The sequence below is a fragment of the Platalea leucorodia genome (genome assembly GCF_965183815.1).
Source record: "Platalea leucorodia genome assembly, chromosome: 1".
NCBI lineage: Eukaryota > Metazoa > Chordata > Aves > Pelecaniformes > Threskiornithidae > Platalea > Platalea leucorodia.
This window is the reverse complement of record NC_138823.1, coordinates 161123350-161148128: the sequence shown is the minus strand read 5'-3', so window position 1 is coordinate 161148128 and position 24779 is coordinate 161123350. Positions and strand designations below refer to the sequence as shown.

The following is a 24779-nucleotide window of genomic DNA, read 5'->3' as shown; positions in this document are numbered from 1 at the left end:
GGAAGAACTTAATTAACACCTCGCACCCATTAAAAGAACTCAGCATTGCCATCACAGGAAAGGCAAAGCTCTGCCTTTTTGAACACAGAACATGACTACGCATATACCTTTCTGTAAGTACATACACCTTGTGTAACACAATGTACAAATACTACACACCAAAAGGTTTAATGAAACATGGAAAAACACGGAATAATGAGAAAATCACAGCAATGGCTGCAGTCACACTTACTAAGGAATATGACATACACAAATCCAAATATGCTCATTTACTTTAATATTTTAAAACAATACAATACCTGAAAGTTTTACTAGAGGAAATGCACATTTACAGAACTGTGACCGTTACAATATCCCTGTACCATTTGCAACTACGTTTTAACATGCATAACATAGCAACAGCGTTGAAATGACAGCTCTGACAGCACTCCTTGTGTCACGTCATATGGAAGCTACTGAAAAATATTTCTGTAATAAACATATCCACAAACTTAAAATGTGAACTTCTGCAACTAATGCAGTCTGCATTAAAGGAAGGCCATTTAACACATCTTTTTATGCTTAAATGAGCAATTCTGTTTTCTTCATATGTATGCCCCTAAGACCCCCAAAAGATGCCTGAGGGAATCAGGCACTTGGATAGAGGCTCGGCTTAGCCTGGATCCCATTTAAATAGCTCTCAGTGCATCTGCAAGGTGGCACGTTTGGGCTTGGGGCACGCTGTGTTGGGTGGGTGGATGGGTGGAGGGAGGCGAGGTGGGAAGAAGAAAAAAACGTAACGCTGAACTCCCGTATAATATTCACTAAATTCTGGGAGAAAAAAAATACGGAGTGCCTGTGCTTTTCAGCCAGGTGAGGCAAGAGCAGCAACAGAAAAAGGCAAAAGTAGAAAAGGAAAGTTCCAGTTCAGAAGATACTGAGAATCCAACAACGCCCCTGAGATTTGGTGTAACGTACTCTGGGACGTGTCTTTTTGCCCTCACCATAGAGCAACGCTGGGGGCGGGCGGGGAAAGGGAGAAAGAAAATACAAGTGGGTACGTAAAATGCCTCCCAACTTCTCTACTATTACAGCAGTGGCAATACCAGACAGTCAGATGCTAAGGAAGGGAGCAGCATGTCACAAACCCAAAATGAAGCCCAGAATGAAGCCAAATATTTTTACTAATGCTCTATAGGTAGGATTGGGCTTTCCCTAAGGCACGCAGACCTTTGGGGACACACAGGTTGGTGGGCAGGTAAAATAGGTCCCATCATGCTACTCAAATTAAGACCCTACCACATTACTGTTAGGAAACTTTCATCCTCGTATTCACGGCCTCGGTCGCGCATCCCTCCCTGATCCTGCCTGCACCCAGGGCCAGCGGGAGCCAGCACAGCCCCCGGAGCTGATGGTGATGTCTGACACGTTCCAGAAATATTCAGAAAGGGGTACCCGAAGATAAAAAGACGCAAAGAAAATATGGATAAGCGTAGCATAAGAACGTGGAAAAATGAACAGTTACAGCTAAACAGTACCTATGTCTATTTCAAAGCTAGTTTTCAATGTGATAGAGCAGCAAATGAATTACTACTTGTATGTCAGTGAACATAACCACTAGACTAGCAGCGAAACCTGATCTGGCCTCGCAGGCAGGGTTCGTAAGAAGGGAAAGCAAAGCTATTTATGCTAGTTGAGACTAGAGAGACTTGTGAGGAGACTTAAGAGATTTAAACAGGCAGCACCACAGTATATAAATTACACTAGTTACAAACACAAGATTATCCACAGTGGAATAAATAATTATTCATACATCCTGTTAGGACAGACTATCACTGCTCATTAAAAGACTCGAGGATAATTATGACTAAATAAACAAAGCTCCTTAAAGCGAAGTCGTAGCAAATATGCAATAATGGTACGGTTTATAAAAGAGAAATACGAAACTGTAATTACAAAAAAAAATAAACTAACTTTTAAAGCGGTACTATTTGAAAAAGGAATACAGGGGTAAAGCAGATATTTCTGGAGCCTGTAAGGCAGCTCCGGTATCACAACTTCCAGCAGTAGCTTTCTGCAGGCAGAGTGAAGTGAAACAACAGGAGCAGCGAGTTTCACAGCTACTCTGCAGCGTGGTGCGGACAGCTGTGAAGCTGTCAAGAATCATATGGTTTGTGCTACTGCTCCTGCTCCTGCTCCAGGAAAGCTGGGGACCGCAGCTGAACCAAGCGCTCGAGCGCTCGCCGCGGGGAGGGGGGCTAGGGGAACCCTTCGCTAAAGGTTTGCGAACACACAGATGCAGAAGGAAAAGCCAGGAGCAGCAGAACATTCCCAGACCACAGCCAAGAGCCTGTGGGGCTCAGACGGGGGGGGGGGGGGGGGGGGGAGAGGTTTCACACTTTCCAGGGAGGGTAAGCAGAGGGACTTCAAATGTATCAGGCACCCAAACACCCAGAAGCAAGCAGCGGCAGCGTAGTCCCTGCCTGGCACCTGGGTTCTAGAGAGACCCTCCACAGGAAAGCCATGGTCCTCCGCTTCCCAACACGCCACGTTGCTGATTTGTCATGCAGTACAAAGTGGCCAGTTCCATCACGTTAGCCTTTTAGGTTTAAGTGCTCAGTAAATATTTTAAGTTATGTCTGTATGGGCAGAAGGTAGATTTTTTTTTATTCCTATCATCTCAGGATTGCAGAAAGTACTTACAAATCTACTTTCCATATGTCAATATGCAATTAGAGGATCTAAATCTGTGATGCAAGAAGAGCTCTCATATTGAAGATAACGAAATTGAGATACTGGCAACTCTTAAGATCAAACCCTAGATCTGTTATCATAATTAGCATATTTTCAGAACAGGCTAATTCAAAATGGGATAACAAGCAAGAGACGATGTGTCACATATCTTTTTATAAGCTACCAAGGAAAAAAAGAAAGAGAAAGCTCACCAATACTCCATTTAAGATGTATCTATGATGCTTCAAACCAAAATATAAATTCATCATTATTTGTAACTTTAATTCCTACATTTTCCCAGAACAAATGCTACCTTTTTATATAGGTTTAAAATTCCACAGGTGGTTTATTACCAGTAGGTGCTTATGTAACTCACCTCATCCCAAAGGATTTCATACATCTGTATGCACATAAATTTTAATACATGATGCAGAAAAAATATATGTTCAGAACAAAGCCGACATACAGCTGGGTTTAGGGGAATGCAATAAGAGGCAATAAGGCTAATGTCTGAGTCTAATGTCTGCTCCTACCAAGCCATGAGAGGAGATCCAGACTTGGATCTTGCTAGGAAGATGCTTTTTCTAACAAGAAACATGTCAATCTCAGCACTCTGCCACAGCCACTTTCTTCTACAGGTTCTTATTTCGTCAAGTCGTCCTATCAGTGTCTCTTCCTCACGAAGAATTTAACCCCCTGACAAGAATCTAAGATGCTACAATCCTCCACCGTCCGCATCCGGACAAAGGAAAACAAAATGCCCTCCAGCCAGTTAATCCTGGAGGAAGGGAGAAGAACAGTCACTATTTCCTCTACTCGACCGATGACATACAGTCATTAGGACTCATCCTAAAACACAGACTTTCCCGTTGAAAGGAGTTCATTTCAACACATGCAGTATTGGGCAACTAGTTGCACAATATTAAATTACAACCAGAGAAGGAGAAACATCTTCTAGTTTGCTTGCAAATATTCAGGGAATTAAGGTAAAACTGACAGTCCCCCAAACCTTTTTTAACAGAATTAAGGCTGACCATCAGGATTACCGACACTTCAAGCACACCAAGTGCCACTGTAGTTATACTCCCAGAAGCAAGCAGAAGCCCCTCCTGGATCCTTCTGAGTTGGGAAATGGCAGTGGGGTATCCTGTGTCAGCCAAGGCTCCTTGATAATAAGCAGATGTGCAGACTGACTTACGCAAACATGTTTTGTTTATGCAGTGTCCCATATCTCACAGATCTACACTTGCATCTGCATCAGTGCCGTGCTGTGCAGCTGGTGGAAATCTTTAGATTGGTCCATGCGAGTTAGCGCGACCCTCAACAGCATCAGATGTAACCTCTCGCTCTCCTGCCCATTTTCCATACCTGGGTAGAAGGCAGGGCAGTCTGCAATGATATGGGGCACTGCCACTCACCCACAACTCTGGGTATACAGCTGGGGGAATAAATTTCCCTTCCTCATTTTCATAGGAACGACTTCCTTCCGTGTCTCCAAGATGCCCCGACAGCTAAACGCTGAGGAAGACAGCAAGTGGCCTATGTTGAGCATGTCTATCGGTAAGACGCTTGAAGTTAAACAACCCTTTTAGTACTAAATGGTGAAGGAGGCAGACTAAGGAAAATCCTGCGGTCTCCTGTTCTGCAGAGAGGTGTTGAAAAGTCCCCTTCTTTCAGGAGAACATGCACGGGGGACGCCAAGCGTCCTACAGAGATGAACGGGAGCTGACAACAGCAGGAGAAATACAAACTCATGGATTCAGCTCAAGAGATGCTCTCCTCTTACCCCTCCTCAAATCCCTCCCAGCCTACTGTGGGGCACCAATTATCGGAGAAATTTTACTGGGCATTCACCTTTTCAATCAATCAATCTCATTAAAAGCAGAGGTCGTTGTTGCTGTTTAAACAGGAAAAGGCGATGCATTAGATCTGAGAAAACCCAAGGCATGGCAATTCCAGTAAGATCCACTAGCTAAAACCATCGCCTTAACATTAAATACTAAGTTACAGATGATCGCTGCTGCCATTTTCCATGATAATGACTTCACTAAAGTTAAAAAAAATACTGGAAAGCATAAAAATAAAGATCCATTTCCTTCATGCTTTGGGTTGAAAAAGAAGCTGAAGAGGGTATTGTTTGATTTTTGCTATGAGTTCATTTGTTTTTAAAGGAATTAGGCAATAATTTTCCTCAGTGTCTGGAAATGCCTTCAGGATGCCTTTTTCACACACACTTTAGCATTTTTGAAAGGTGAAACTGAGCAGCATAAAACCTTGGGTTGTGCCGGCAAAGTTGTTACAGAAATTTAAAATGTCTATTTTTCATCTATTTTTCACAATTAAAATTAAGCTCAGCACAATGAAGTGGAGCAAAACAGAACTTCAGAGCATCGTTTGTACTGATTACCGAAGCAGACTGATGAGAATTGGCCTTGAGAATTCTTCTCCCACCTAACCCTGTTAGTAGTTTTAACATATGTTAAAAGGCTAAATTAAACGCTACAGGGGACCTACTATTTATTTAGCTATGCCAAGTTGTGCTAATGCGCAAACTACTTTGCCTTCGCTCTCATTTTATGTTGTGCTATTTAAAGAGTGAATTGTTTTTCTCCTTAGTGAAAATGCACCGTTGTATCATTCACGCAAATTCAAATCGAGACCTGCAAACTGGATTTTAAGTGAAAAAAAGATTTCTGGCTTAAAACAATGCCAGGGGTCTGCATCAGTGAGAGTTCTAATATACGTGAGACATTCACAGAGGTGAAGCTATTCTAAAACTCAGGGGTTTAGGCTAAGGTTTTCAGCTTCATCTAAATATCCTATAAATATCTGGACCTTGATAACGAAGAAGCTTGAAAGGAAACTACCGAAGAAAGCTCATTAGGCGATGCGTAACAACTTCACAGTGATACAGGGTTAACAACCTGATAAATCACCCTCCTGAATGAATGATACTAAGGATAAAGAAGGATGAAAAGTGCAACATAGAGACACCACAAAGAGAAAGATGCAAAAGTTCTCAGCTGCAAGCTATATTTAAGCGTTGGACATGCAAAGTGTTCTTTCTCCAACAGGAAACAGAATCAGAGAACAACTTGAAATTTTGAAGTCGTGTGACACTGTTACACAGAGTTGGTTTTGAAACAAGTATTTAACTTGTGCAGCACAATTCCTTTAAAAAAGGAGGGCGGGAGGGAGTTCATATGAACTTCAGGTGAAGAATTTTAAAACTTTAAGTTTGCACAAAGCAATTAAACTGCATTAGACAGTAATTGCTTTCCAGTTTTTTCAAACCAGCACAGTTGGAGTTCTACAGCCATATAATCAACTTAATGACACTCTTCTCATTTGAAAGAAAGAAAACATCACCCTCCAAACACCCGCCACCAAAACAATGCATTTACTGACATTTTAAAATTTTAAAAATATGAAAATATGCTCTTATTCACCAATATGTGTCAGCTTTATTTTAAACAAATGTTTAAAGCTCAGTTAGAATTTCACATACCCTAAATGCAGGAGGTGTTACCAGAATGCCAGTGCTGAATAAAGTGAATTTAGAGGTCTACTCCAAGTCCATCTAGAAATCATTCTTTAATGTCCAACCGAACTGACTCGTACTCTCCAACAAAAATCCCAAGTAGAATGCAACTGTGAGCACACTTGAAGGGTGATACTTCACACAATTTTGAGAGGTGATGTAACTTGCAAGTGATAAAACCCAAATAAAAAGTACGGTGGCCTGTATCTTCGGTGTGCCTTTGTGCCCACAAAGTATTGTCTGTTCAAGCCAAATTCCCTCTCTTGGCAAATCAACATAGATCACACCAAAACCGCATAAACCTCGCAGAGGTGGTAGCACCTCTTAGGAGGCAACTTCATATGAACACTAAGTAGGGTCTTACTACCTGAAAATTAGTGAAATTTAACATATACCAAGTCAGCTTTACACAGCAGTTTTTCAAGAAAGTTTCATCAAAATTGTTCAGTCACATTAGGGAATGGAAAAATATGCTGTTCTGCATAATTCACACTTTGTATGTTTTCCTTGGAAATATGTTTACAGAAGAGATGATATATAACAAAGTGGGGCTCTTTGGTCAAAACTGTGCTGGGTCAGATTAAAGGTCCACCCAGCCCTATATGGTCAGTGTTAGAAATAGGATAAGCAGATGCACAGGGGATATTAAAGAGCAGGGCGAACATATGATACTACCCATACCTCCCAGTACTTTCAGTTCAGGACCTCCCTGTATCAGCTGCGATTCCTATATATTCAGTAATTCTCAGTTTCTCTTTCATGAACTTGCCCAGTCTCCTCTTGAACTCACATAAATCTTCAGCAATCCACGACATCCTTTGGCAAGGATTTCCATGTCACTCTGGACAACTACCTGCTGTGCAAAGAATCACCTCCTTTTATTTTGCATCTGGCCCCTCTAAGTTTCATTTGACAACCCTCAGTTTCTTGCATTAAAAGAAATCGAACAGCCGAGATACAGCCCCCCTCCCCATGCCACCTATGATTTTGAAGCTTCTTATCTTCCTCCTCCAATCTCTTTTACAGACTGAAGGGTCCAAGATTACTGAACTGGAAGCTACTCCAGATCTTTGATCAACCCTTCTGCTGTTCTGTGAAACTTTTCAAGTTCTACTATATTCATTTTTGAAGTTACAGATACACTTTCTGTAACTGTATGAAAATTAGTCCAAGCTCGTTTCTCCAAATGTTTCTAACCTCACCAAGTAGATCACAAGTGCTCAAGCAAAGCTTTAGCACGTCGAAGCTACAAGCTCAAAAATTCTCTCTTCACTAGGCACACTCCATTCTCTCTCAGTCCCTATGTGCAAGCAGACTCCATATGCACCATCCTTACCCTGTGAACGAACATCCTTCCAGCAAAGGTTAGAGACACTCACAGGGATCATCTCTGCACTACATCTTAGGGATGCTGTGAGTCCAGATTTTGCCATTTAAATTACCTGTACTTTCCATCAGCTGTGAAATGGAAGCGAAGGAAGGAACGAGGAATGAACGGGCAGGGCACGACAGAGGGCTTGCTGTGCGAGGGAAATGGAAGGTGATGGGGAAACAGGACCATCGGCTGTGGGCTGGAATACAAACCACACAGAAAGGTGAAGGCTGCAGGAAGAGAACACAGCCCCAGCTGACAAGGAAAATGAACAAGGAAATGGGAGAAAGGGGTGAGAAGAAATACCATGTCACAACCACCTGTCTGGGAGCCACTGGAGATGGAGGGAAGGAAAATGCAGATCAGGCGAAGAGCCAAAAAAGAAGAAACCACAACTGAGCGGACACTGAAACAATGATTAGAACTGATGAGCAGAGACTAGGATTAGGAAAGTAAAGAGAATGGGAGTATCATGAGGAGTCCACAACATGAAAAAAGACAAGAGTCTGACAAAGACAGAAAAAACCAGAAAAGGTGACATTTGGAAGAAAGGAGAGAAGACGCTGTATTCACTCAACACTGGAACAAAACTAAAGATCCCAGACTCTTAACGTCGCCCGCAATTAACACGTATCTGTGCAATCCTCTGACAAAGTAGGCATCCCATCCACTTTGGAGCTTGGCCTGCATGGGACACTGTGGCACAAGTACTGCTATCAGTCCTTCAGCATGGTCTGACAGACTGCCAGCCATGAAATCCTGCTCGTGGGATGCTTCTGTCTGGCTGGCTGCCATCTCTCAGAGGAAAGAAAATCTGTCCAGCCAACAGACCTGACCTGCCAGCACTAGGCTCGCTGCTCACCAGTGGCATGTAAGCAGCAGGACAGACCCAGGTGCAGACAAGCAGCCTTAGTAGGATGGGAGGGAGACAGAAAAACTGTCCGAAAACATCCATGAGAGGCTGAGAGTGGGACTCCAGAAACCCGGGGCACCTGCTCACACAGGGCAGGAGACGATTCTAAGTATGGTTTCCGTGGTCAGACCATCTTATCTAAGAGATTAATTCAAGGAGCAAAGGTCCGTGCAACTTAAAAGGCCCAGTCATGGATGTCATTGATCATGGGTGTCACATGATGGTCACAATGTCAATAGTTCAGCCTAAGAAAATAACAGGAGTAAGGCTGCCTGGGAACCCTTTCTTTGGCCCCATTTGTGGAATACGCCTTCTGTGCTTCAAGAAAGACGCGGACCATCTGGAGAGAACTCAAAACGGCAAGAAGAATCAGAGCTCAAGAAAACATCATCTACAAAGAAAGTATGAACAAATTTGCGGTTTTTGTTATGAAGTAAAGCATGTTGGGGAAATAAACCGAGAGCCTTTTGCACAAATCTATCCTCCGTTATCCTTGGCAGATGGTACAAGCAGTAATGGGATAAACCCAGAATGAGGAGAATGCAGGTTAGATGTGAGGAAGGTGTTTCTAACAGTAAAAACAAAGAAGAGACTGGAAGGGACTGTTTAGGGAAGATCTGGAATCTTTAATATTGGAAGACTTCAGAGCACTTTATGTAAACTTCTGTCAGGAATGACAGCCGTGGACATCTGCCCTTGGAAAAGGAGGTGAACTAGATGACTTCCAAAGGTCCCTTCCTGCCCTATGAATCTGAGGTAGAGCTCCTTTAACAACGATCTGTCATAAAATTCTTCTTGAGACCATTTCCCTAGTCAATGCATGAACAGACAGGATGGACAACCAGTAAATATTGAACTTTTTCCTCATTTTTCAGTGTGTGGTCTTAGTCTTTACCTACTGACAATATTCAAATCGTGCCCCGCAAGCCAAATCAGTAATCTCACTCTGGGCTAGACTGGTCATTGATATAATGATGAAATATTAGTTCACTATTATTAAATAATTTATTTTTATAACACGAAGGAATGCTATCACCACTTTGCAGATGTAGAAGTCAATCACTGACTTCAGAGGAAGATACTGTAAATGCTTACGTGGATCTAGATCTGAAAGTGTAAAGGCAAAACTCTGCAATGACTTCAAGTGCCCTGTTTTGTGCATAAGGTCCATTCTCTGCAGAAAGAATTCTTGTAGAAAAACATTCATGTAAAACTACAAACTGTATTGCAATACATGTGCATGAAAAGAAATAATCAGAGTTTCAAAATTAATCTTAATACTGGTATCTCCTAAAATCTCCTCAAGCACTCCACAGTGCTTGACTTTGCAACTTTAACAATTTTTAAACATATTTTTAATATTAAATATTTTATCTAACTCCCTCCTGCCTAAAGATCTAGCTTCTTCTTCCATCACTGCACTGTTATTCTGTCCAGATTATCTAATCTCTACCACTCCACAATTTCTTTTTCCACTGAGTGTTGCAAGTTTTGTAATGCACTTTCTTTGAAGACTAAAAAAGAAAAAGAAAAGGAACAAATATAAGGAACACTGCTACTTTTTCACCATTTTCTTTTTTTCACACAATCAACAGATGTTCGTCAACCGCTTCTTTTCAATGGAATAAAGCATCCCAGCCCTCCATCTCCAGACTCCAAATTTGATGTTAGCAGCAGCAACAAAATAAGGCGGAATAGTGCAATTGGTCTGGAATTAAAATTACATGCTTTGTCCAAATCCAAGCGAAGCAGGAAAGCAGGAAGGTGTGTTGCCAGGGTTTTTTTGTAGTTTTAGCGACAGTCTCACAAGAGCAGATATTTAGCAGACCAAAGTACCAAAATCGAAAAAGCTGTGTGAAAATCTCAGCTTCTACTTATTTATTTTAAGAATGTTCTGTCTCCATGATTATGGCAAAAGGACTGAAAATGTGCAATTAATGCAATTTACAGCCTCCGAAAGTAGCTGGAAAATAAAATGAATCAAAAGGTTTTTTGTTCTTCTATGAAATTGTGTTTCTAGGCCATTCTCGTTAGCTTTTAATGCCTGGAGTTGACAATGTGGGAAACAGAGGAGGAAGGTAGAAGAGGGCTCTGCTGTAAGTCGCAGCCGGTTTCTGGCTGCTTGCCTGCCTCATGGGCTGCACTTCCCCTGCTCTCTGCAGGCAGCACCAACCAAGGGAGCAGACTCCTTTCGAAGAAGCTTGGATTCCACTCAGCCATAAGTCCCGGGCTGACAGAAGCTTCTCACAAGGCTTATAAAAAGAAAAAGGGAACAACCAAAGGAAAAGGCTCCAAAACCCATGATGCTCATGATATATAAGAGCTGGCAGCATTACTTCTACCACTGCCAGGCTTGAGAGTTTATCTTTGCTTGACGTTATTGCCCCTCCCCACATGCAGTCAATAATTCACTCTTTCCTTCTGAGCATACACACACACACGCCTCACCCCTTTCAGCCTCCCTACCCCAGTACGGCTCAGATACTATTTATTTTAATGGTTTTTAGCACATTGCCTTCTGAGCACTAATCCTAAATCTGTTGTTAAATTCCCCGCCCCAATCCCATTTGCAGTTAATAGTTCTCTTGGACTCCCATATCCCACCTCAGAAAGGTTCCAACATTGACCACCTTCTCTCGCACCTTTCTCTTGAATGTTCTTAATTTAGCCTCACTCTCAGGAGGGATCCAGAGAAAAATACCACACAAGCCAAGCGTTGGCCAATGTCGCAGCTACTGAAATCCCCATCCTAGCTCTGATATATCCTACTATGTTAAAATCGCTATTTTTCAGTAGCAATTTAGTTAATTATTTCATGTACAAGACTTCATTTCATGCCCTGTGTCCTGTGCTTCTCTAACTCCTTTATCTTCCCTACCGACAACAGAAACCCTAAATTGTCTTATACTCAACTCTGAAAAAAGTGATGCAAAAGTAGCTCCACTTACACCTGCATCTACTTCTGGTGGAGGCTTTGGTTCTTTTCTGTGTTCTAGGCAATTTCTGCACTGTCTGTTATAATATACTCCCATAATACTCCTACACCTCACATACCTAATTTTATTTCTAAATGCATAAACATTTCCACTGGATTAAGTTACTTACACTATAAAATAGAAACAGAAAAGCTTACAAAAAAAGAGATGAAGCTGATGAGTATGACTGATTTGGAAATCAGCTTCAAAACTACTTCCCCAAGTTACAGGTTTAAAGTGTCTATGCAGTCACACCTCATCCTAAATCTTGATGCATTTCCTCCCACCGTTACACAACCAAACGTCATCAGTATGTGTTATTTCACACCCTGCGTTTTCTCCTAAGAGAACAGAGTTAAGCCACCCAGAATCCGGTCCTCCTACCCCTGCGCAGCTCAGCGGCAGTGCCAGCACACCATAGACGATGATACAGACGATTGATCAAGAAGTCACAGATTAGAAGAGGCTTTTTTCTGCTAGATTTCAAGACACAGTGCCAAAAAAACCCCTGGCATCTATTTTTTCCCCATCATTATGAGGACGTCAATGACTTCTGCAACTAACACCAATTCTGCATCTCAGTCTGGAACAAAAATTACCTGGGACCAGAGAAACCTATGACCCCCAATTAACTGTTTCACATCTCCTTAATACAGATGGGGTCTGATCATTGTTATTTTAATTAAAAATTAATAGCACTTAGCTTTTTAATGCTTCGATTGGCCAAAGCAATGGGCCCATGATAGCCTTTCAATCTTGACTAATCGAAGTCAACACTTTCAGTTGGAAGGAAGAATAAGTTGAGGGCAAATAAGGGCTGGTTCAGAACCATGCAGAAGGTTTTTTTTTTTTTTTTAAGAAGACTCCTGTCCAGCTTTTAAAAAACAAGTTTATGCCTAGGGAAAGTGCTGTAATCAACTATTCATGATAACCGCAAGAAAGTAACCTTGAGAAGAACAGAGAGCAGATGAAACAGCACTAAAACTTTTGCAAATGATCCAAAACAGGGTCAAATAAAGAACCAAAACAGCTGTTCAGTTCAAGCTGCTCTACATATTTGCTGCAATTTAATACCAGCTTCGGAAAATTCCATTAAGAACAGAAATTTTTGTGTATTTCATTCAAGTATACATACAAGATCTATTCAACAGCAATTCTCTGTGAGAAGGGAAGTATCTATTGGAACCTAAGAAGTCTGTGAGCATGTAACACATGAAAATTATATATGCAACAAGTAGATGAAGTAATTTTTTGTGCATGGAAAATATGCTCTGTGTCAGATTAGGAAGAAGTAAAATGATGATGACGATTCTCTCCAAGTCTGTCAAAATATAATTACACCTGTAACTGTCTGGTAACAGCAATCTCTGCAGCAGAAGAGACCTGCTACTGGGTTAAAAGCTGTTATGAGGGCTTCAACAGAGAAGTTCTGCTAGAATTCTGTGATACTGTTTCAACAGTGATCACAGTATGTTTTGGTTTCCTTCAAATAATGTAATTAATACTTTCACTGCTTTTGGGGTAATTTATATTAATAAAAAGTTAAAAAAAAAACCAAGTATTTTCTGTATTATAAATTCTGAAATAAGGAAGAACATGGCAGAAATGACAAGAAATTTGTTTTACTTTCTTCCTGAAAATACAGACGTACAAGCTGAAAGTTCAGAAATAATTTTATATGGATTTGCCAATACACCGTTTTCTCAGTAGGAAAGCTTCAGTAATCACATTTTATCGCATATCGCTTATGTCTGTTTTAATTTAAACAGCTAATACGCTGTAATTCAAGGGTTTACCAGTGCAGTCTGAGGACAACACTCAAGGAACGTGCTTTTCACCGTGCTCTCCCTATACCCCAATTAAGCCATCAGTCTCAAGCACGGGCTGCTGTTGCCTGCACTTCAAAGCACCGGTAGCACGCCCCGAGCCTGCGCCCCGAGCACTCTGCACCCCATCACCCGACTCCCAGCCCTGCCCCTGATTCAGCACCCGCCTCCTCGCTCACTAACCTGGTTTTAGCTTCCACACCCACAGAGGCAGTGGAGCTTGCAGACTCCTCGGACACTGAGCGCTGAAGGACTGGTGTTAGCTTCTTGGTGCTGTCCACTTCCGTTTGGGCATCCTCTTCTGCAGATTGCTCTTTGACTTCTGTTTAAAAAATAAGAATAATACTTATTTATTTATTAGTTTTAAAAACTTATTTAGACTATAAAAACATCTGTAAGCTTTCCCTTGTGCTGCAAACATCCATTTTACTTCTAGATAGATTACCCCATGTAACTAAGTTCTCAGACACAACAAAATTAAAAGAGTAGGAAAATATTATCCTTCACATCTAGCTAAAACACAAAACTGAATGCTTATAAAGTTATGTCCCTAACACAGCATACCACTGAGAACTAGAGATGCTCAATAAGTAATGAGTGATGTCCTCTTGTGCACCTGCTTTGTCATCCCTGAACAAAGATCAGGGTGAGCACACTCATCTGGGCTATAATAAACCATTTTCCTCCCAGATTAGCTTTAACTTTGATCAATTCCCTGCACTAGTTCATTCCTGATTACACTAACTCTGTGCTGGAACTGGGTTGAGGTGGTGAAGGAAGGAAGGACACGGTTTATGCCAGCTTAAATTTCATTCCTAACTGTAGGAATATTAGCCATTTTTGCAGCATCCACCTAATTCAGATTAGTCTTAAGACAGAAAAATATATATACATACAGTTGACAATGTTACTATTTGCCTAGAAAGTTTGTTTCTGCTCAGAAACATGAAACACCAAGTTGCCGCTGTCTGTGCAATTTAAATCCTGTGCCCATTTGGTTCTCTCCTTTGCATGGAGCGAGGGATTTGCCGGGGGACACAGCAACACGCTGCCCTGAGTGCACCAGAATGCACAGGAGCAAGGGTCAAGGCTGTACAGCAATAAAATCCGGTATTTCCGCACTCCTCCATACTTTGATTTTGAAACCTAAATAACGTAAAAATCATTGGACTCTGGCAGATGTTCTTTGGCATATCCAGCTTAAGACACTACTGGCTCCTCCTGTCAGTGTCCACGGCTGCGGCGTCTGTCCCCGCAGCAGCGCCCGACCAAGGACCCGCGCCCGGGTCGTACGCCACCTAAAACTTCCAGCCGAGAGGCCAACACATACAGCTCTTTCAAAGAAGTCCAGTTACAGCAAAGCAACAAATTATTTAGAGGATTTAAGCAGAAGATAGAGTCACTTTTTAAAAAAATTAGTACATAACATGACAAAACATAATCAAATATTGCAAAGGATAAATGATTCAAGTGGAGAAATGGATGGGTAGAAGAATCTGCGACATGGGTGGGTGTGCACAAAAACCCGCTACAAGCTTTAATAAGAACAATAAAAGAGAGGAAAATTCTCAGAACATAAAACTGCACAGCTTGCTCTGTAATACTGAAATTATATGCCCGCTGGAGCACATGGAGAAGGGGAAATCTCTCTTGTTTGATGTACAGAGATTGAAGCAAAATTATTCTTTAACCTAGAGTGAACTCGTTTAGAAAGACAATGTATACCATTTAAAACCCTCAATGAAGGCATCTGAAACACACTGAAGAGAAACACAAAATTAGGAAGAATAAGGAATTCCTGTTCATGACTAAGTATGCCTGATATTTATTTGAGCTGGTGCAAACTGAAATTGCTTCACCTATTTCAGTTAAGCTACTCAGTAACATGTGTCTGAAATGTTTCTGGACATCTGAAACATCCCAAAACGACCACCTGCCCAAAAGCCAAATGGCTCATGTTAGACCCATTCCACCAAGCTATCCTGAAAAAAAAAAATGCTGGACAATTCATTTGACACTAAATAAATATCCTGTTGGGAATACATCCCTTGTAATCATAAACGGCTCCGTACAGAAAACAAAACAAAATAAACCCAAACCCCACACCCTTCGTTTTTGGCATGTCTGAACAAACAATCCCTGCAATCATTCCTGGACCAGGATTCCCGAAACAGGCAGCGTCCGGCAGAGCCACTCATAACGGTCTGTAGTGAGTTTTCAAAGTATATTGGGTCTGAAAGATGATTTTCTGCAAGTAACTCCCAAATTTCTAAGTACAGCCTCAATGAAGAGCACAAAATGTAAACACCTGTAAGACAGGCAGACGCCAAATCGCTACAAACAAAACCCATAGCGCAGCCCAGGACAACCACGCGTGAAACGCTCAAGGAAGGCCACCAGAAACTGCGGCCTTGCTCTGATCCATCTTGGTGACTTTATTTAACCTAGTTAAACTCTGCAAAAGGAACTCTGCTTTATTGTGTGCCTGCAGAAACTTTCAAGTAAGCAAAAGCCATTTACTCTTTGCCAGCTTTCATCTCATTATACATTAATGGGCACCCATTACACTGGAAAGGCCAAGTTCACGGGCTCTAACTCATTCTCAAGAACGCTGGACTGTGTGAGAAGACACAGATTGTTTCGCTACACACTACGGCTATATGAGCTTAAAACCTTATGGTGCTTTTTCCCCTGCTGTTTGCTTCTCTAGGAAAGAAGGGACCCAAATTATACTAAATGAGACAAACAACATCTCAACTGCTGTCTCTGCCATAAACCAAACTGTGTCTCAATATGCCGTTGGAAGACTGAAAACATGGTGCTCACTGAACAGAATGAAAATAGCATTTATGTTAGTTGTGTGTGCCATACTTCAACTTCGTTAAAGTTTTCCAAAAGAAGATTAAGGAAGAACAGAAGTAACGCATTTCATGCGTCAAACTCTTAGGAGATGGAAGTCCGGCACCGGCACGGCAAAGGGACAGCAGATACCCTCATCGCTGCCTCAGAGATCTTCTTGGAAGCGTCTGGCACAATACGTTAACTGCTTTTCACTGGATGTAATGGATGTTCATTAGACTTGGTTATGGTATCCTACTTTGAAGCTTCTGGGAATGAAGGAACCATGAATGATTAATAAATGTGAAGTTCATTTGCAGGTTCATATATAAGGCTTTATTTTGCATCCTATATTCATGACTGTTTCTGTCACAGTGAAGGTCTTGCCCATGCGTAATGAGTTGGTGGGGGAACTGAGAATTAAAAAAAGCTAACTGCAGCATTCCCAAATGTCTCCAAGTTCTCTTTTTTACGTCACCATCCTTTACTAAAACATTAGGAAAATACTAGGAGACATAGCGTTGAATTTTTTTTTGTTACTTTAAGACAATTACATCCATAGTTCTTCCCCACCTGACCAGTGAGGACAGAAAGGCCTTCTTTTCTTATTAAGGTTAAAAGAAATCCCCAAAAGTACAAGGCGTAAAGTTGCTATCCACATGAGCCACCAAAAGGGGCAAGATTTCCGTACACTTGACAGCCTGGGTACCATTCACAGAACGACAGCATGGTTGAGGCTGCAGAGTACCCCGGAGCTCGCCGTGTCCAACCCCCTGCTCAAGCAGGGCCACCCAGCGCAGGCTGGCTGGGACTCTGTCCAGACGGCTTCTGAGCATCTCCAAGGATGGAGATATGAAATAGTAGCAAGGAGGAAAAAAAAAAAAAACCAAAACACCTAACATAGACGGGGACAGATATGCAAGGAAGTCACTGGGATTGATAAGATTTACAGCACGTGTATTAAATTTCTCTTTTAATTAACACTTTCATCACATATGCCTAAATAAGATGTATACATTAGGCTCTGGGTTGAAAAGACAATCCTTAAGCTTTATACTATTTAAGAAGTAATTTGAAGTTTTTCAAACGAGGAAAAAAAAAATCTCCACAAAGGTTCTGTATTTTAAGCATTCAAAAATTTCTTCTCTTAATAATTATTTTCATTCCTCTTTCTAGAGCAGAATGCAGTGAATGTTCAATAACCAATAGCACACAGCATTCTCAGTCGATTACGTGGCTTACCCACCTTCCTAACAGCAGTTGGTCTCCTTACTTCCATGTCTTATATAGAGGTCTATAATGTTCAGAATAACAACTGTGTTGACAATTTCCTCTTTCCCTGCTCTGTCTTCAGATGCCTTAGAAACCTCTCCCCACGTAAGAGACAGGCATGGGACATGCAGACTCCCAGGTGGAAGCCCTGGTTTTTCTAAGCCCATCTGTGGCAGTGGTTTCCTTGCAGACCATCACATGCATGCTTGTGGGAAGGAGGAGACTGGTGATGGCTGGAATTTTATGACACGATCACAGATTTCCTTGGGGATGTGATGAAGCAAGAGCGATGAAGCAACACTGACTAAAAATCTAAAATGTCCTTTTGTTACAAACAATCCTTTTCTGTTTTCTAGTAAACACAAGATGCTATTCTGCAAGCCACTTGTGTAAACCTACACCAAGATAAGGAGATATATGTGTGGGCTTTGCTATGGCGATCAGGTAAAGAGAAGACACCAGCATATCCAAAAGTTTGTTTGTTTGTTTGTTTTTAAAGTTAGACACTACTTTCCAAGTCAAAAACTGAAAATACTCTAAGAGTTCTGCCACGAAAAAATCTCCCTTAAAATCTTGTAATACTCAGTATACAGTGACACTGGAAAAAAAAAAAATCAAAGCAGCTATCATAAACATAAAATAAATACTCCACTGCTGTTTAGATGCAATGAGTTGATGGTTTAACCAGTTTACTGCTTGGGACGCTACTGTCAGACCTATTGCTAATTTGGCAGACAACAAAGCAAATGTCATGAGCTTCTAAAACTTTAAGTAAGAACAGAAAGTATTGCAGGCTGGAAAATTCAGTGTCACCAAACACTGCAGGGACACTCCAGGGGGCTCAACTGCTGCATCCTGTGATGCTCAGCAAGGGGGAGTAACAAGCTTTTCACCAGCAGATGCAATTGTTATTTTTGCACAAGGAAGGGGTAGTGCTGTGTCAGAAAACAGCTAACGGGACAAGGTGTTTTACACAGCCTCATAGGGGTCTACAGAAGGACAAGCACCACCAAAATGTTCCAGTTTCTAGTAGCTTAGACAGAGAATGAAACCAAGTCAGTGGAGGAACAATAAGAAAAGAAATTTTAACAAGGGAATGTAAATTATGACTGGTTTCCACTAGTCAGAATTCCTAACTCTGTTACTCTTCAGGACACAATTTGGTAGAAACATCACTCCTGCCAGCGTCTGAGACATACAGGCTGCACATACAGCCATCACTAACGTGCAGAAATCTTTCACATACAATAACTTCGTAGGTATTGGTTTTAGCAGCTGAACACGAGGGAACACATGGACACACTGTGAATAACAGGTCCCACGCAGATCACCTGCAACCCTTCCGACAGCACCAAGCCAAGCCAAGGGAGATGGAAAGACATGCAAAGGGTGATGGCTGCTAACAGCTACTGCCATTACTTGGGCTGCACTGAGTTAGCAGCCATCTATTCTCGCCTGCTAGAAACACAACCATGGCAGAGAAAGGGAAAAAAACATACTGAAGTCTGAGTGTGACGGTAATAACTACATGCAAGAACCATTTCTCCAGACAGAGGCATGCTTTCTTCGTTTTAAGTCAACGCTGTAAAATTTTATTCACAACAAGGAACAACAAAATGTACAACCGCATCAGAAGTGTTTCTTGGGTTTTTTTTTTCAAGTTCTGCACATGTGTTTTCTTTTAAAACCACCACTTATCTATTTTTTCCTATCACAAGGACATCACAGTGATTTACTTACTGCAACAGCTGTTATATGGAGATGAGAAGAAAGCCTGCAGTTATTCTTTTTTGTACATTTCAGTGTGTATTTTGATACTTTTCATTCAAATAGAATTCCTATTTGTTACATACATTTTACAGAGAAAATAACTTTGTGCAAATTTTGTGCCGGTTATAAAATAAAAATAAGGTTTTCAATGTAGAACCATTTGAACTCTAATTTCGGTCATTCTAAACACAAGACACCATATTATGGATAACCAGCTCCCAGTGATCTGCGACCGAGGAACTTCCTAAGCTAGGGGTGGTATTCAACAGCACTCACCTAAGTATTCTTCCATGAATTTGTTCAAGTCTTTTTGAAACACCATGTAAAATTTTTCATGCCCAAAGCATCCAGGAGCAACGAATTCTATAATTTAAGTGGGTGCCGAGCGCAAATGCATCTACCTTTGTGCTCTGAACATGACCCGATGTCCCCTAATTTTTGTGCTGCAAAACAACATGAATCATCATTCCCTGTTCATTTTCATACCACTCACCATTTTGTGAGACGCTATTAAATTCCTCTCCAGTCATATCACTTCAGGCTGAAGTCTTATACCTTAACTGACCCCCCTGCACAGAAGCTATTACTTACTTCTTGTCCTACTCATTGGCCTTTCCTGTACTTTCCCAATTACTGTTCATCCTTTTGGAGAAGGGGAAGCTGAACTGCACATGGCATTTAACATACAGTCATGCCACGGGTTTATAAAGCAACAGTAAAAAAAAAAAAAACACACTGATGCTTTTTTCCTCTTATCCCTTTGCCAGTAATTCTTAGAATTTTATTTCCTTCTTTGACGTATAAAAGCCACTGCAATTCTCAGAACTACAGTACCACTTGCTCAGGTAGCAACAGCTATTTGAGACCCAGTTTTTGTTTATACAAAATTAGGATGGTGATTTTCCCCTGCCTGGTCTTCTACATGCATGACTACTGAATTTCAGAGTAATTTCATTTTCTGTGGTCAGTCTTCAGTGCTTTGCAGGTAAGTACCTCTTTTATTATGCTAAATGAGTTTATTTTACCCACTACTTTCTTCCCTTTTGTACCTGACCTAGAAAAGGGCTAGCAAGGCAGATGCTTATGGGGCTCCAACAGCAGCCTGGTTTATGCTATGATTTTAATTAGGTGGGACTGAGGTCTGAAGTTCTCTAATATTTCTTCTACCAAACAGGAGAGTCGGCCTCAACACAGCATTACTAAAAATTAAGGCAGGTCCATAGAACAAAAACGTACACAGAACAGGAAAAAGAGCGTACGGCACAAGATACATGCTACTGTTTCAATGTATTTGACTGGTAATGTCAATGCAAATTCTCCCATCATGTCACTAATGACACAGCAGCAGCAGCCTTAAGCTTCAGGGCAATGGGAAGGTGGAATATTCTGGGTCCTTGAGAACTCCCTCCAAAACCTGTTGATTATGTTTAACAAAGCACAGTTTGATACCAAAACTGCAAAAGCAGTATTGAATAAATAAGCAAAAAAGGAGGCTGCATTTCAGAAGTAACCTCCACAATGAAAAATTCAGCGAGGTTAGAATTTATTCGGAAATAACAGATTTCACCTACTACAAAATATTCCACTTGCTCTCAAAACACCTGAGAGAGAGAGATATCGGTCGGGGGGGGGGGACGGGACGGGACGGGATGGACGGACACACAACAGATTTTTCTAAATGGCCAATTTTAAGTGTGCATGATGATGAATGTTATTATCAAGTAAGCCTGTAATGATTTAAAGGCAAATATCAAATAACATCCTGTTGTGTCTGGTTTCCTTATCACAAACAAATTACCAGAATACAAAGAAAAATAATAAGATGCTTGTAATAATAACAACAAGATGCTTCAGTTCTGCTAATTCTTCCAGTGGCCGAAGAGGTAGGAGTCAGCTGCGTGAGAAAGAAGGAACTACTCCTTTTATAATGAGTACAGGGAATATTAATTGTCTTAAAACATTTAAGCGTGTTTTTAAGCGCATATTTGCCCGAAATACTTATAGACAAATTTAATCTACAGGCAATATCCTCAGTGGTGTCAATTCTTCCTTTCATTAATTTTAGAAGTGATAAGTGACATGGTGATGAGACCAAAGTCTCTGTCTGAAAAGAACAAAGCAGATTTTAAAAGGTCTTTGGAGTTAATAAGTTGACAAAAGCTTTTGCCATTGATTCACCCAAACCAGGACCTGCTCTCAGGTGTGTTTTACTTTCTTAGTGGGAGGCTCTGCTCAGTATGGTTCACACTGTTGCAAAGGGTGACTGTATTTCCTCTGATAAGTAGGATATTGCAAGAATTTTTTTCTCTACAAAAGTGTTTTTCAGGCTGCTTCAAAGCTGATGAGATTCTGCATTAGTCCGAAATTTCCTGGCAGCTTTTAAATGGAAAACTTTCCTGCACTGAGAAGTGTTTGTTTCGAGTTCTTCTGTGCTCTGCCCAGAGACAAAAGAGGCTGATGAGAGGAAGACTTATCCTCAGGGAGTTAAGGTGAAGTCCAACAAGAAATCAACTGGCCAGGCAACGGCACTGGGTCTGATGATAACGTTACTAACGATGATAACGCAGGCAAGAAGCCATCAGTTGATAAAATCATCCAGATTCTTTAATGTATTATCAATTCTGAAGTCTCTAGACACCACAGGGAGGTAAGGGTATGCTATTAAGTACTATTTTATTTTAAGAATTGGCTGACATGGTACAGATAGTAAACAGAATACCCAATGGATTTACTATGAGTTTCCCAAGAGACTCAGCAGTTAAAATAAACTTATTTCATTGCACTTCTCTCCCAGATCAGAGTCTGCAACTCAACATTTTTATGTGACACCAAGACAGGAAGAATTACAGACTCTAGGATGAGTTGCATATTTTACAAGTGTTCTCAAAAAAAAAGAGGGAATAATCAAAGAATTAACACACATAGAATTCAGTTTCAGTCCAATTAAATGCAGAACCAAGAAAATACCAAGTACAGAAACTTGCTGACACTAATAGAAGGTGGGGAAAAATAGCAGAAGCCAAGTCTTCGTTAATAGCAAAGAGCCACCAAACCTACGGAAAGCTTACCAGGAAGTATTTGTTGTATTATTTCTTTCTTTAGATTAGCAGTTTTATATTTGCATATATGTGTGCACACACAGGCACGTGATTTCCAGACTTTTGTGGTTTGGTTTGGGGTTTTTTTTTTTGGCTGTTACAGAGATTCACTCATCAGAAGAAAACTCCTCTTATGGAGAGGAGCCACACAAGGGGACCTACAGGAAAACACGGTATTCTACAACAAACTGTATTTTACCCATGGCTAGAAAGGTGGAAGGTGTTGATGGCTGGATGGTCTTGAGAGGACCAGAGGCCGTGGGCACAAACTGAAACACAGGAGGTTCCCTCTGAACATCAGGGAACACTTCTTCACTGTGCGGGTGCCTGAGCGCTGGCACAGGTTGCCCAGAGAGGTTGTGAAGTCTCCATCCTTGAAGCTATTCAAAATCTTTCTGGACGTGGTCCTGGGCAACCAGCTCTAGGTGGTCCTGCTTGAGCAGGGGGGTTGGACCAGACGGCCTTCAGAGGTCCCTGCCAACCTCAACCATTCTGTGATGCCGTGGGTGCTAAAATGACAGGAGGGATGGGGAACCTCAACACTGGTTGAATAGAAAAATACCAGTGTAAAGTCACTAGTGGGAACCAAAGTGAAGAAAAATGGAGTAAGTAACAGACAACTGTGAAGACTAATATTAAGCTGAGAAGCAAAGTAGTCAGTAAGGGAAAAACCAAGAAATAACAAGAGACACGGGGCCAGTGGGTAAAGGAAAGGAGTCTATCCCAAGATGGACAAGCAGCTGAAAGTGTAATGATTCTGTAGAAGCAGCTGCCAGCACCATTTTTTAGGAAAAAGTTGACTTAGCTCCAAACAGGTCTTTTTTCCAAATTCCAAAATTCCCTTTTTCCAATTCCAAATCCCCCTCTCTTTCCATCCTTAAGAATTCTACGTTCATTTATACCAAAGTGAACATAGCACTTGGCAGAAAACAGGCAGGGCTCAGAATTCACTGTAGTTGGCGGGGATAATAACCCATACTGAAATGATCAGAGCAGCACACAGCTTACCCTGCTTGGCTTCCAATTCTACCTCTTTTTACATATGAGATTACAGAATTTTGTTAAGGGTAGTAACTCGTTTCCCGAACTGAAATTAAAACGGCTGTGCCTTAGCATTACAAAAGAGTCACTTCAGGAAGACTTTTTTTTTAAAAAAAAAACCAAATATTTGTGTCAGCATTACAAATGGAAATAACGTATAATGTTTAGTACTTACATCGCCACCTTGCTTTTGTCCCCACAAAAGATTTGACAGCTAGAAAACACCTCTTTATTCTAGGTGGGACGATATGGGGCATCTCTTTTTTCCCTCCCTGTCAGGAAAGGCAGAGACTCCCTTTTTACAAGGAGTCCCATGGTGAGGACAAGGGGTAACGGGTACAAGTTACTCCCAGGGAGATTCCGATTGGGCACGAGAGGAAAATTTTTCACAGTGATAACAGTCAGCCATTGGAATAATCTCCCTAGGGAAGTGGTTGACTCCGCTACACTGGACACTTTTAAGACTCAGCTGGACAGGGTGCTGGGCCATCTCGTCTAGACCGTGCTCTTGCCTAGAAAGGGTGGACCAGATGATCCTTGAGGTCCCTTCCAACCTGGGATTCTATGATTCTACGATTCTATGAAAGTTCTCAATCCTCCTGCATTGCTCCCTTCCCTAAAAGTAGAGGTCATTATACTGAATACAACATCAATAATACAGACTTCTCTCATTTTACAAAAATTAATTAATTCACAGAAGGGCACCAGTAATGCTAGACTCCATAAATAAAACAAAATAGAAATAACCTCCCAAACCCAAACAAACAGGAAATAAAAAACTCACATGGCAAAAGAATTCCTGATTATTCTCAAAACATGAACCAAGCAATGGAAAAGAAGCTAGAAATATGGAGACTCAAATATTTTGAGTCAGAAGTCGCATGTCAAGATGTTCAGATGATCTCATTTCGAGTTTTATGATATTACTATATTGTGTTTTGGTTTGCCAGCTACTCCAGTAAATTGTTGGCAAGCCCACTATTTGCAAGAAAACAAAATAAAAAGCCTTTTAAGTCAAAGTAAAAATTCGTGAACTGGAACACAAATATACTTCACTTTGATTAACACAGTTTTACATGGAGCAACAAACTGGGATTACTCCTTCTCCCACACTTGATTATTAACACAGGTAAGTGCTTAGAAGAAGTTTTAGAGGCAGCAGCCTTTTCAATTAATGCGATTAAACCTCTATCAAGTCACATGGTGTTCAACTGTTAAAATAACATAATTGCAATTCTGTCTCTATCAAACTGCTCAAGACGATAATGCTCTTTCAAGTCTATTCTGGTTCCCCCTGTCAAAATGGGATTTCAGACCTATGTATTTTTACTAGGCTTCTTTTCACTTAAGAGTACGGTCTGCAAAACCATCTTGGGCTCAGCACTGAAGTGATGGTGCACCACTTCCAGCAGCAGACCCAG

The 24779-nt window shown here is 41.1% G+C and overlaps 1 protein-coding gene across 17 annotated transcripts in view; it reads right to left on the bottom strand.

Moving 5' to 3' along the window:
* KMT2C (lysine methyltransferase 2C) overlaps positions 1 to 24779 on the bottom strand; it is a 200306-nt gene that overhangs the window by 124303 nt on the left and 51224 nt on the right. For all 17 annotated transcript variants that reach the window (XM_082316239.1, XM_082316255.1, XM_082316248.1 and 14 more), the window contains one exon: positions 13523 to 13661. In XM_082316239.1, the coding sequence (XP_082172365.1) occupies positions 13523 to 13661 (139 nt within the window). The remainder of the gene's footprint in view (positions 1 to 13522; positions 13662 to 24779) is intronic.